The 13,453-nt window shown below is 36.2% G+C and overlaps 1 protein-coding gene across 1 annotated transcript; it reads left to right on the forward strand.

Annotated features, from left to right (window-relative positions):
* The first annotated feature begins 2,503 nt into the window (after positions 1 to 2,503).
* LOC128126919 (uncharacterized) lies at positions 2,504 to 3,345 on the forward strand. Its single transcript, XM_052765098.1, has 4 exons — positions 2,504 to 2,626; positions 2,698 to 2,846; positions 2,942 to 3,073; positions 3,155 to 3,345. Exons 1-4 carry the CDS (start codon positions 2,504 to 2,506, stop codon positions 3,342 to 3,344), a joined length of 594 nt encoding a protein of 197 aa, XP_052621058.1. The 3' UTR covers position 3,345.
* Positions 3,346 to 13,453: the final 10,108 nt, after the last annotated feature.

Raw genomic sequence — 13,453 nt, forward strand, 5'->3', positions numbered from 1 at the left:
TTACCACTCCTACTCCTACCACCACCCCTGTTCTGGCCTTCGAGCAAGGTAAAGGGAAAAAGAGGAAGAGACCTTCGAAGGGTACCAAGGTAAAGTCTCTTGATGTCTCCTCTTCAAGTAGAACCAAAGGTGGTTCTGTCACTCCTTCTACCAACCCTAAAGAGGCTGAATGCTTCTATTTCCATGAAAAGGCGCACTGGAAGCGAAACTGCCCAAAGTACTTGCAAGATGTTAAGGATGGGAAAGTGAAACCCAACCATGCAGGTATTTACACTATATTGTCTAATAACTCACCATATTCTAATTCTTGGGTCCTTGATACTGGTTGTGGTATTCACATATGTTCTGATTTCCAGGGACTAAGAAGAAGTGAGAATATGGAGCATGGGAAGATAAACTTGATCATGGGGAATAGGAAAGCTTCACATGTCACCAAGATTGGAGTTTACTCTTTGTTGCTAAGTAGTGGGTTAATATTAGATTTGAATAAATGTTGTTACTCGTCTAAAATGGCAAGAAATATTATTTACTTTCACGGTTTGTACAAACAAGGATTTACTTTTTCATTTGATAATGAATGTGGTGGTATTAATGTTTTTTTAAAATAATGTTCTTTATTTAAAAGCATTACCTTGTGATGGTGTATATGAAATTGTTTCGGTTGTAGATAACCTAGGAAATAATGTGTTGTGTATTGATTCTTCCACTAGCTTGGATAAAGCATCATTATGGCATTGTCGTCTTGGACATGTTAGAAAGAAATGCATAGGTCAACTCCAAAAGGATGGAGTCTTGGAGTCATTTGACCTAAAGTCAGATGATAGTTGTGAATCTTGTTTACTAGGAAAAATAACAAAGTCACCCTTCACCGGTACCTGTGCTAGGGGTGAATGTTTGTTGGATCTCGAACACACTAATGTGTGTGGGCCCTTCAGAACCGCCACAAGGGATGCTAACCACTTCTATGTGACTTTTACTGATGATTATAGTAGATATGGTTATGTCTACTTAATCAAGCATAAGTCAGAAACCTTTGAAAAGTTCAAAGAGTTTAAACATGAAGTGGAGAATCAGCTGGGCAGGAACATTCACTACTAGAAAAAAGACCTTTAATGACGCGCTTTTTACGACACGCGATAATTAACGATACGCAAAAGGACGTGCCCTTAAAATAGTGTCATCTCTCCAAAAATTTTAAGGATTTACGTCACGCTTTATTGCGTGCCCTTAATTTAGTGTCTCAAGAAAAAAAATTAAAAACACGGAGGGTGCTTTATCTTAAACGCGCGTCGTCTGTACCTGTCGCTTTATAATTTTAATGAAGCGCGCTTTTAGTAGACAAGGGGGGAAATGAAATCCCCAAAATTTTGAAAACCCGCCTTTTTTTCTATCTTCTATCTATCTTTCATCTTCAACCTAACAAGGACGAGCATTGCACTCTTGATTTCCCTAACTCTTTCTCATTTTCTGATTCAAACTTGAAAGAATCGAAAAAAAATCTATCAATTTTGAAGCCTAAAAATCACAACCCCCTATCAATTTTGAAAAAAAAATCTATCAATTTTGAACACAGACCTACCCACAATGTTTTTCACCGGAAGTCTCTTTCGTCTCCACACCCTTGAGATCTCTCCATCGCTTCCCGGAGGAAATCTCAGGTTGTTTTCAGCTTTGGGGTTTTTCGATTTCATCATTTTCCCTAATTTTCAGCTCCCGATTCTTCCCCTCTTGTTCTAATCTTACCCTTCGATTCCACCCCACCCTCCTAATCTCACTGATTCCTTCATTTTCAATGGGATCTCTTTCTTTGTGAGTTTTCTTTTCACGTCACAACAGTTGATCACCGAAGAAGCAATTTTCCAAATCTTTTTGTTGTTAATCAAAATTGTGTGTATGGTGATCAGATTCACTGTTTCTTACTCCGGCTACGTGGCCCAAAACCTAGCCACCGCCTCCGGAAAATCCAATACATGCCGAATTTTTCACGAGGTTTTTTCTCGTCCTCGTATATTCCAGAATCCCGACCGAGATCCCGTCGCCGGGTACGGTCCGACAGCAACGACGAGTTCAAGATCCATCCCCTCTGCATCCATGAGCCCTACCCTTGATGTGGGTGATCGCATAATAGCCGAAAAGGTATAATCCCAATTCTAACCTTATTACACACTATATGAATGATGGTTGCCAATTTCGCCATTTTGGCTTTTCAATTCACATAGTGATTGTATGCAAGATTTTGAGTTTTTGCCTGTTATTGATTTAGGTTTCATACATCTTTTGGAAGCCAGAAGTTTCAGATATTGTGATCTTCAAGGCTCCTCCCATTCTTCAGGTGCGATTTCACTTCTTGATTATAAATATCTTTGATTAGTTCTGTGTTTTGTTGTTTGCTCATTGTCTTGTATCAATAATCTTGTAGGAATTTGGCTACAGTTCTGGTGATGTATTTATAAAAAGAATTGTAGCAAAGGCTGGAGATTGGGTTGAGGTAAGATTATGATTTATGATTAGTTTTGACAAAAACACAATCTTGATACAGCTTCGTGATGGTTCTTCTCATCAAGGCACCGTTACATCAATGGAACCCAATGAGGGTCTTTTTGTCCTCAATTCCGAGACCTCCAAGGTAAACAAGCTACTTTCTTTACTCTTTAACAAACCTAAATGAGGGCAAATTCGTAATATGTTGTTTTGCAGAAAGGCAAGATTAAGGTTGTTCACCTTGTTGATGTTCCTGGCCACTCACGTTTGCGCCCTAAATTGGACGAATATGTCCCTCGAGCAGCTGGCTTAGTATTTGTTCTAGATGCAGTGGAATTCTTGCCCAATTGTCGTGCTGTTTCAGAGTAATTTATTTTTTTAATAATGATTTGAAACTTAATTCCATATGTGTTTTTTTATGGATATTAATCTTAACATATATTGTTTTGTTTGCAAAAAGGTATCTCTATGACATTTTAACAAAATCGAGTGTTGTCAAGAGGAAAATTCCACTTCTTATCCTTTGCAACAAGGTGGATAAAGTCACTGCACATACAAAAGAGTTCATTCGAAAACAACTGGAGAAAGAAATGTATGTTACACTTGTTTTGTCTGTGTTGTAAATGAAAAGGGTAAAACAATAATTTACTCACATTCTTGAATGACTTTGCAGTGATAAGCTTCGGACATCAAGAAAAGCTGTATCAGATGCGGATATATCTAATGAATTCACACTCGGAATCCCAGGGGAACCCTTTTCATTCTCTCACTGTGTAAACAAAGTCACTGTTGCTGAGGCTCCTGCATTAACTGGTGAGATTCAACCCTTGGAGCTCTTCATTAGGGAACGTGTCAAGCCTTGATCTTTCACTCAATTCCATTCCATTTGTCAAAACGGAATTAGATAAATATCAACGGAATCAGAAACAGAATCGAAACTTTTCAGGACAATATCGTAATTTGTGACACAGGTAAAATTAAATATTTTCATTAAAAAGCAAGAAACTTCTGGACAAATCACAGAAAGGTAACCTTATTCTGTTTCGAAATTTTCAATTTGACTAAAACTAAAAGTCAACAATATGAAAGTTGACTTCTTTATGGTATTTATTGATTTCCAGATTAGAAAGCATGAGTTTGGACTCGCTGATACCTTTAGCCAACACAATTCGTGAGCTTTTATCTCGCAAGGTACTATCTTTATGAAAATGTGTCAAGTTTAACAACAAAAACCATTGAAACTTAGCATCACAATACATATTATTTTAATCGCACACAGCTTGCATGCAATGCACATACAATTTGTGACAGTGAGCTGATACCATTTGGAACTAGACTATATCCCTTCATTTCCATTATAAATCACAGGTGACTTTAGGGGTAAAAATGGTATTTTCTTCTTTGAAACTTCACTCACATCAACTAACAAATGACTTTGATTTTACAGCTGCTCTCCAAATTCAGTTCTTGTATTTGAAGGCAGAATGGCAACTTTACGTGCTATGCAAACAATACCAAAAGGCAGTGAGGTATGTTTTTCTTACAATCCTTCTACATTCTTTTATTTTATTTGTATACTTGAATCAGTTGAATGTATTTAATCTGTGACTTATTTGTGATGAAATCTATGAATCTGTGGTGAAATGACTAAAAATCTGAAATCTGTGGAATATAGTCATATACATCATCATCTTAGCTTATGTTATGAAATATGTGTATGCTGTTGTAGCCTTCCATGGCAGGGGTTAAAAGCTGGCACCAAGAATTAAGCAGAAATATGATAAAATTAGTGAAAAAAAGATGCTTACTCCCATTGAGGTATTGATTATTATTTACAGCAAATATACTTTTAAGTACTTATTCTCTTTAAGTTTTATTTTATTTATTTACTTTTACCTTACAGGTGCTTTGCAAATCTTATCCTACTGAATTCATACAATAATTCCTGGTTTGTGTAGTTTCCTTCCATTTGATTCTTCATTTCCATCAAGTGTTTGTTTTTAGGGCTAGTAAAACAACTTCATAACTCATGATCAATTCGTATGTAGAAAGCGTTTGAGCTTGCTTCTTTCTTTTGGTTCTGGGTAATTTCTTCTACTTAATCCCCTAACATATTTTCATCTCAAAAGTTGGCATTATATATTTATACATCAACTATGCACTTTTGTTATTCTAGTGGAAATTCAATTATAATGATTTTTTCATCAAGAACCACATGCTCGCGTACATACACCTGTTTTTAGGGTTTGAATGAAGTTCCTTTCAATTTTGACATGAATTTCATACAAAATTAAACCTCTAAGTATTCTTATCTCTTGTTTCCATTATCCAGGTTTGTGGGCCAATTCTTATGCAGCTATATCACCCCACCACTCTATTCCCTAGTTACCCAGGTATGATTTTTTCATGAAAATATCCAAAAAGATATGGGAGACTCTGACATATACAGACACTTATATGACAATGTCGCAATGATATGGGATATAGTAACATGATCAGTGTATTATTGTACACAGATGGGTACGAATTACAAGCTAGGCAACATTAATTCCACAAAGTATAAGAGATACAATCCATGGATGGGGAAAGGATGCAAGGAGAAGAAGAAGGTGGTTAGGCATATATGGAGATGATTCAATGGTTCACACAGATACAAGCACGGTCATATCTGTTGAGGAATTAGAGCTCCGTGAGCCGGTACCAACATGTGTGTATATGTATCCTTTTCATACCATGAAGCCTTTGATCATTTTGTTACATGTAAGTTTTTAAAGTCCATTGTTTCTCATTCGTCCATTTAAATTGGATTTGTCGCTATCTAAATTCTCATAGTCACTTATTGGTTTTTTGTTATATATGCTTAAATCATAACAGCTATCATGACGACCTTCAAAAGTAGCAGAAGATGTATACATGTTCTTGTGCTACTACTGTGGATTCAGGAACATCCTTACTTACTGGTCCAACTGTATGTATCTCACATGAAGTTTCTGTTAGAACTATTAATCTCAGGGATTTCAAGTTTTTCATATTTCTTGTATCTAATTATTTTGTCTACTATTGGAATGATTATTTGTATAACATTAACTTTTGTGCAATGCATTGTATTACTTGTATATGGTATTTTATTTTCCATTATGTGACATGAAATGCAAATTTAATATGAAAATAAGTAAATCCATAAATAAATTTTTTTTTTAAAAAAAAATTAAAATTACGATACGCAAAAATGTGTGTCATCTTCATTTATGACATGGTCTTTCTTGACAGGGGCTTTTTTGATACGCATTGCGTGTCATTAACACGCGCGTCGTAAGGTTACGACACGCAAATGCGTGTCGTCTTCCTTTATGACAGGGCCTTTCTTGATACGCATTGCGTGACGTAAACGCGCGTCGTAATTGTGCGTCGTAAATGAACGTCGTAAATGCGCGTCGTCTCTCTTTATGACAGGGCCTTCCTTGACACGCATTTGCGCGTCGTCTGAGCCTTTTACGACGCGCAATGAGCATCGTAAAAGGCCTTTTTTCTTGTAGTGATTAAGATGCTTCGATCTGATCGAGGTGGTGAGTATCTTAGCACATATTTCCTTGACTATCTTAAGGAATGTGGGATTGTCTCACAATTAACACCTCCCAGAACACCACAACTTAATGGTGTGGCTGGGAGGCGTAATCGAACCTTGTTGGACATGGTTCGTTACATGATGAGTCGAGCTTTGATACCAATCTCATTTTAGGGGTATGCCTTAGAGACTGCCGCCCATATCCTTAGTCTAGTCCCTACCAAAAAAGGTTGCCAAAACACCACATGAGATGTGGATTGGGAAAATTCCCAATTTGGACCACGTCAAGATTTTGGGTTGCGAGGCTTTCGTGAGGCGCGAGACTCACGATAAGCTCGAACCTCGAAGTGAGAGGTGTATTTTCATCGACTACCCACACAAATCCTTTGGTTACCTCTTCTATAGACCCAATGATAATGTGGTCTTTGTAGCGAGGAGAGGAGTCTTTCGCGAGAGAGAGTTCATAAGCCAAGGAAACAGTGGGAGGAAAATTGATCTTGAAGAAATTCAAGAGTCAAGTAGTGAAGGAACCTCAAACCCTAGCAATCAACCTGCGGAGGAAACTCATATTGATCGAACTGACGAGTCTGTACCTATGAGGCGTTCCACTAGAGTTAGGAATGCACCTGAGCATTACTATGGTTTCCATATTACTGCGGAAGATGATACACTTATCAGTGATAGTACACTGGTAAGTTTGGATGAACCTAACAGCTACAAGGAAGCCATGGCAGGCCCCTAGTCTGCTAAATGGAAAGAGGCTATGGATAGCGAGATACAGTCCATGTTTGACAATCAAGTTTGGAACTTGGTTAACAATGTACTAGGTTGTAAGACAGTCGGGTGCAAATGGATCTTCAAGAAGAAGACCGACATGGATGGGAATGTACAAACTTATAAGGCGCGACTGGTTGCAAAGGTCTTTTCTCAAACTCCGGGAGTTGACTATGATGAGACCTTTTCACCAGTAGCGAAGATTAAGTCTATTAGGGTTATGCTAGCCGTTGTTTCATTTCATGATTATGAAATATGGCAAATGGATGTCAAAACCGTTTTCCCTAATGGATAGTTGGATGAGGATGTTTACATGAGTCAGCCAGAGGGTTTTTTCAGTACTGAGTACCCTAACAGAGTGTGTAAGCTTGAGAAATCCATCTATGGATTGAAACAAGCACCTCGTAGATGGAATCTTTGATTCGATGAGAAAGTCAAAGATTTTGGTTTTTCGAGGAGTGAAGATGAGTCTTGTGTATATGTCAAGGCTATTGGGAATATAGTTAGATTTTTGGTATTGTATGTGGATGACATACTACTCATAGGAAATTACATGTCGACTTTGCAGAAGGTGAAGTCCTAGCTTGGGAAGTGTTTCGCTATGAAGGACCTTGGAAAAACTGCCTATATCCTAGGGGGAAGGATTTTGAGAGACAGGAGTAAGAGACTAATTGGACTTAGTCAAAGTACCTACTTGGATAAGGTGTTGAATAGGTTCAGCATGCATGATTCCAAGAAAGGAGAATTACAGATCCAGAGTAACGCCAGACTGAGTAAGACTCAGAGCCCGAGTACATAGGCTGAGATAGCTGAGATGAGTCGAGTACCATATGCTTCCGCTATAGGCTCGATCATGTATGCTATGACTTTTACTCGTCCTGATGTGGTCGTTGCTTTGAGCATGGTCAGCAGATATCAGGGGAACCCTGGCAAGGCTCACTGGACTATCATTTCAATTTTGCATGTTTTGACTTCCAGAATAATTATGTTATGGTATATCATATTATTCAAACCTATAAAGTCAAAATGTATTGTAATATGTCAAATTCTGTGTATTTTTCATTTCGTATGTTTTATATATATTTGCTAAGGCATCTTGTTTACGAAGCGTATTGTATAGCCTTAGTATTTTTTGTACTTTCAGCCTCCTATAAATAGGAGTTGAACATAGAGTTGGTAGTAGAGTTTTCCCTGTTTTACTATCATTTTGTACTCTTTTTCCTTGGAAGTAATATGAGCTAAACAGATCTTATTTACTTCATGTGTTCAGATTACATCTTTTTTACCTCTGATTTATTTTCATACTCGATAAAACACTTCTACAATTGGTATCAGAGCAGGAATCTGTTGGGTTTTGAGCATTCTAACACTCCTATGGTGTACATGTAACCCTAAATACCTTGGATCTATGTTTTCTCTATTATACATGCAAATATCAATCTCCAAGGTATTTATCCTAACTAGCATATTATGAAGTACAAATAATATAAAATCTAGTAGAATGGCATACCTCTTTGTTGGTGCTTGATTCCATGTAGCTTGAGAGCCTAGTGCCCCAAGGGTGACACCTCAAATGGTTCACACAACATCAAATGCATTTGGAATAACTTAGAGAGAAATTAGAACACTTTAAAATCGGTTTGCCTTCACTTGTTTCACTAGTGTCTGATTTCTTCAACAATAAGATCATCATATAGTTAGTCACAATTAGGGTAAACCCTAATTGTCATGGATTTCCATTTCCTTGGATCCATGGGTTCAAATACACCATGGAGCATCCTATGGGTTTTAGCCCAACTTGATAATCCATGGTACAATAGCCCACTATATAAGTATGGATGATTTACACAATCAACCCATATATTTAATTAGTCTTCTTTTGATCACTTAATTAATTCTAGATTAATTCTTTCTCAATACTAATTAAATAATCTTATTAATATATTAGAACTTATAATATATTAATAAACCTAAAGTGTTATTTCTCTCATTTTAGTCTATCCAAATGCATGATGCCATGCAACCCAAATGGACCATGCCGGGTCGGGTCAAGTATATACCAATTATAGTTATGGACTTAGACATTAATCCAACAGTCTCCCACTTGGATAAGTCTAAAACTATTATTGCAAGTACGACTTCATAACCCGACTAGCAATCGTAGCTCTCAAAAGCCGTTGTCGAACTCTGAACAAATCAATGACACGTCCATTAGATAAGTGATCATATATTCCTCCATTCTAGATATCATATGGACTGAGACATGGATTATAATCATTCTCTCTATCCATTTGTTGTTTCCTGATTTCCGATTTATGACGACTGATTAATTGAACAAATCAAATCAGTCCAGGCCTGGCCGCGCACTTACATTTTGTCATCACTAAATCATCGAGGGACCCACATATATCGCTTTTATCCCATTAAGGGTAAAAGGAATGGATAAAATTTGACTCATATGCTTGTACTAACTACTTGTTGAATCACACACAAAGGTACGTTTTATAACTCGAGTTACCAATGCGTTTTCGTGCAATCAATGTATAACCAACTCATAGTCAACAACTCATATCTCCAGGTTTGAAGAATATAAGATATTATCGTCTCATGATTCACTCTTGATAAAATCCATGAAGTGATTCAAATAAGCGTGGGTTGAATCCAATACTCAGAACTTATGAGCACTCATGAATGTTGTAGCAACCATTGCTATGTCTAATGCACCTTAGACAAATCTTACAAGCCAGATTCATGATAGTCTTGATTCATATCTACTTCCAACATATGAACGACTGTGGATGGTTTGAGTAAAATAATTATTCTGGAAGTCAAAACATGCAAAGTGAAACACAGAAATAATACTAATCTTATATGGCCCCAAACTCTTGAGTGTAAATAAAAACCCTTTTATCTAAGCACCATATTGATTACTCATTATTCATGTTTCGATTAATCAACTTAATACTTGAATTGAAACAATAGCCATGCCATGCACCAAGCATGCATACTATGTTTACCTATGGTCCTTTCTTTTGTGAAATAGATCAATTGAACACGACTACAATGATGCTCATTTCACAATCCTAATTCCTTTTGTAAGAATACCAAACTCTATGTAAGAATACCAAACTCTTGCTATTTACTGTAATCTGTTAGATTCTAAACTCATATGCAATGATCCCCTTGTAATGACCATGCACAAAAGTCACAAAGACTCGGCGACAGACATTCCAGAGTATTCAAATGGAAAGCAATTCCATGGAAATGAATTCTCAAATTCAAAGTACATTCCTTTGAACATCCTTCTTTGCATCAAGTTCTTTAATCTTACACAGATTCAAAGAATTACTTCCACCTATGGAAACAATTCCATATTCCCATTTTGACCATCACTTTTGAACAAGAGTTTCCTCTTTTCAAAATACATCAATATGGTCCTTACTCTATACTTCCAATTGTCCATGAGTAACCAAACTTTGGTAAACCTCAATTTGTCCTCAACAATTGCTTAATCATTTTAGTCATATCCAGTTCTAATCCTTTTTCCCTTCTTAATGCCCTAAGCATTAGGAAAATTTAGAATGGATAAATATTATAGCACATGCAATCGATCCTATATCTAAAGCATATGGGACACGATTCATGCTATAAATTTTTTTTATTCGCCATGTTCTCATAATTCGAACTATGAAGAGGTATGACGTAATCATAATCGAATTTTGGGTACGCAACATATATAAAATTTCCTTATGTTGAACCATTCCAAGATAACATTCTTATATATCCTTGACTAAAGTAGATTAAAATCTCAATATAAGCTTGTAGAATTGGAATGAAGTATAAAATCCTCTCCCTTAATTATAGCAAAACAACCTTTCAAACCCGAATTGAAACTTTTGTTTTCTATAATTAACATTGCTAACTTGCAACACTTAACATAATAATCATGCTCCCACTAACATGATGATTATTAGCATAACACTTATGCTCCCACTAGCTCTAACATGTATCCAGAAATCAGTTGGACTTTTAGAAATCAATACTTTATTGACTTTCTTACCAAAGTTCAGATTTCTGATACGAGATGCTTTGATTAGACTTTATCAAAATCATACACCTTTCCTTATATATATCACATGTTTGTCTAGATCATTTGCAATTCTCACTAGTTAGTGTGCCAGTTAACCACACACGCTCCACTAACTATATGAGAATGCAAATATCACAACTGCTACCTACTTAAAATCTTCATAGTGAAAGCGTTTCCTCACCATCATTTTCATAAATCGAAGAGAAACTTATGACACTTAGATTTTATGGTGTATGTGTTCCTATCCATGTGAATTTGTCATAACCATAATCACAAGACAAGGTTAGTGGCAAATCCAAACACATATGGACTGAACTTGTTCAATCTTAATTTCTTGCCACCCGACAGCACAAGGGCCTACCATTGCTTCCAGGTTGTTATGCAAACAATTGAGAACTCATAGAACTCACAAGCACAACCAACTTTAACTGGAATGGAACAGAAATAAGAATATGTCAACACGATAGGTTACAGACCTCAAGTCGTGGACTAGTGATTAACAAAACTCTTGATTAGTTCTTGAAACTATCTCAATACTCCCACTATCCTATTGACATATAAGATTCTCTTTGTCAAGAACCATTCCTTAACAAAACAAATATTCAAGAGTTAGTGCGGATTCTTATCAAGTTAAACACTTCTCACAATTGGTCTTAGTTGGTCTTTGTCTTATCCAAAACATCACAACTTACCAATCGCAAATGTACAAGAATAGGAAACATCTTACTCTACATTTGAAAAGTGCTAAAAACTTTCTAAAGACCATGTCACTCAAGTTAAAATCTTGGAGTATAACTCCAGGATTTGTTTTTGGAACAAAGTATGACTTATCTTTTGATTTAACCATTTCAACAAATCACGATTCCTCTCCTTAGGAAAACCAATGCACTAAGGTGTCCTTAGAGGATCAATTGTGATATAGTTCCATAATCACTAAGATAATCATAAAACAATATACACAAGTACTCTCCCATCTCTTTAGATTAGAGAAACTTTTATCTTTCTGCCTTATTTGATTCTTCTTATTCATTCTGCCATACATTGAAACTTTTCCAATGTTTCAGAATTACACTTAAACTTGTAAGCATAACCATATTTACTAAACTTTAGTAAATCATGACGAATAGTCTTATTGATCCTTTGTGGTGGACTTTGACTAGTGCACAAGAATGTGTACTGGATCCCTTAGTCTTTCACTTGAGTCACATATACACGTGAACAAGGACTTAGTCTTAATTTTCCAAAGATGAAAATTTCTCATTCAACACACAATACAACTTGCATGATTCCAAGTTTCCATGCAACTGAAACTTGGGTGATGAGAATCTTTCCTTATTTGGTAAATTATGACACTACCACAAATGAAGAATCAAATCTATTTCCTAATATTGCTTATCAATGGAAACATATAAACAACAATTTTTCACAAATGCCATTGTAAGGATACTTAAAATAAATAAAACAAAAATTTTTCTTTTATTTTAAAACTTGCGGAAAAAACTTATCCTTACAATCCATATGTAAAACTTGTTGTTATCTATTCCTAAGCAATATTTCATAACTCTTTTGCAGCGGCTCAAAATTCTGGTCATCGAACCATGCGATCAGAATCATCACACTCTTTCTTTAAGCTTCCTTTGATTCTTTCAAAACATCAAAATGCAATTACATTGCATTATGTGTTAAGAATCTCCAGACATGATCAATAGAGTTAGATAATGGGCTTTACCTAAAGTAGAGTCAAACATTTGACTTTACTATCCTTATGGACTTTTAGGTAAATTTGACAGCTTCGCAACTAATGCCCCTTCCTTTGGCAAAAGAAAAATATGGACTCTTTGGAAATGGTACACGAGACTATCACAGACTTAGCCTTTATCTTTACCATTGGCTCAAAATGACTTGACCATGGCCAATCCCTTTTAATTGGGAAGAGAAAGTTTTTCTGGACTTCCAATGTTACCAATGTCAATGTCCAAATAGGTTTAGGAAGTAGATCTTCCAATATAATTTGCTTTACCAATGCTCCAAATCATTGCTGATTCAGCATCATCAACCAAATAGGTAAGATCATTAAGGGTCATGTCGTGATCTGTCATCCCGGAGTAACTGAAGAACCAAGTCAACAGCCAGCTACCTCGAGACTTCGACACCCGACTCTCCCGGCTTGTCAATATGTGACTTAATCTCTAAGACCTAAGCACATATAGACTTTGTTTGCCAATAGGGATTGAGTGACTTAGAACTTATCAAGTCTTAAAACTTGTGGGATAGGGAGAATTATTGGAGAAGGTGGAGGAAGTGAAGTATGATTTCTAGTTCCATTAGTGCTCAATAAAGGGTTTAATCTTTCACCTTGATTTCCTTTTGGGATATCATCTTCATTAGGAAGCTTGTTCCTAAAGATTTGGGAAGACCATAGATGTCTTAACAAGACATCTATAATGGGAGAAATTCAAGTTTAGTTGATTTAAAGTCCTTAACATAACACCCAATATGAAATATTAAGGCTAGGACCCAACAACCTATTTATAACCGGAAGA

The sequence above is a fragment of the Lactuca sativa genome, chromosome 6 (assembly GCF_002870075.4).
Source record: "Lactuca sativa cultivar Salinas chromosome 6, Lsat_Salinas_v11, whole genome shotgun sequence".
Taxonomy (NCBI): domain Eukaryota; kingdom Viridiplantae; phylum Streptophyta; class Magnoliopsida; order Asterales; family Asteraceae; genus Lactuca; species Lactuca sativa.

Bases quoted from the DNA above. Each gene is read 5' to 3' on its own strand.
- LOC128126919 (XM_052765098.1), top strand. From the start codon at position 2,504: ATGATTAGTTTTGACAAAAACACAATCTTGATACAGCTTCGTGATGGT. The intron at 2,847-2,941 runs GTAATTTATTTT...GTTTGCAAAAAG, and splicing joins AATTGTCGTGCTGTTTCAGA to GTATCTCTATGACATTTTAA. The intron at 3,074-3,154 runs GTATGTTACACT...ATGACTTTGCAG, and splicing joins AAACAACTGGAGAAAGAAAT to TGATAAGCTTCGGACATCAA.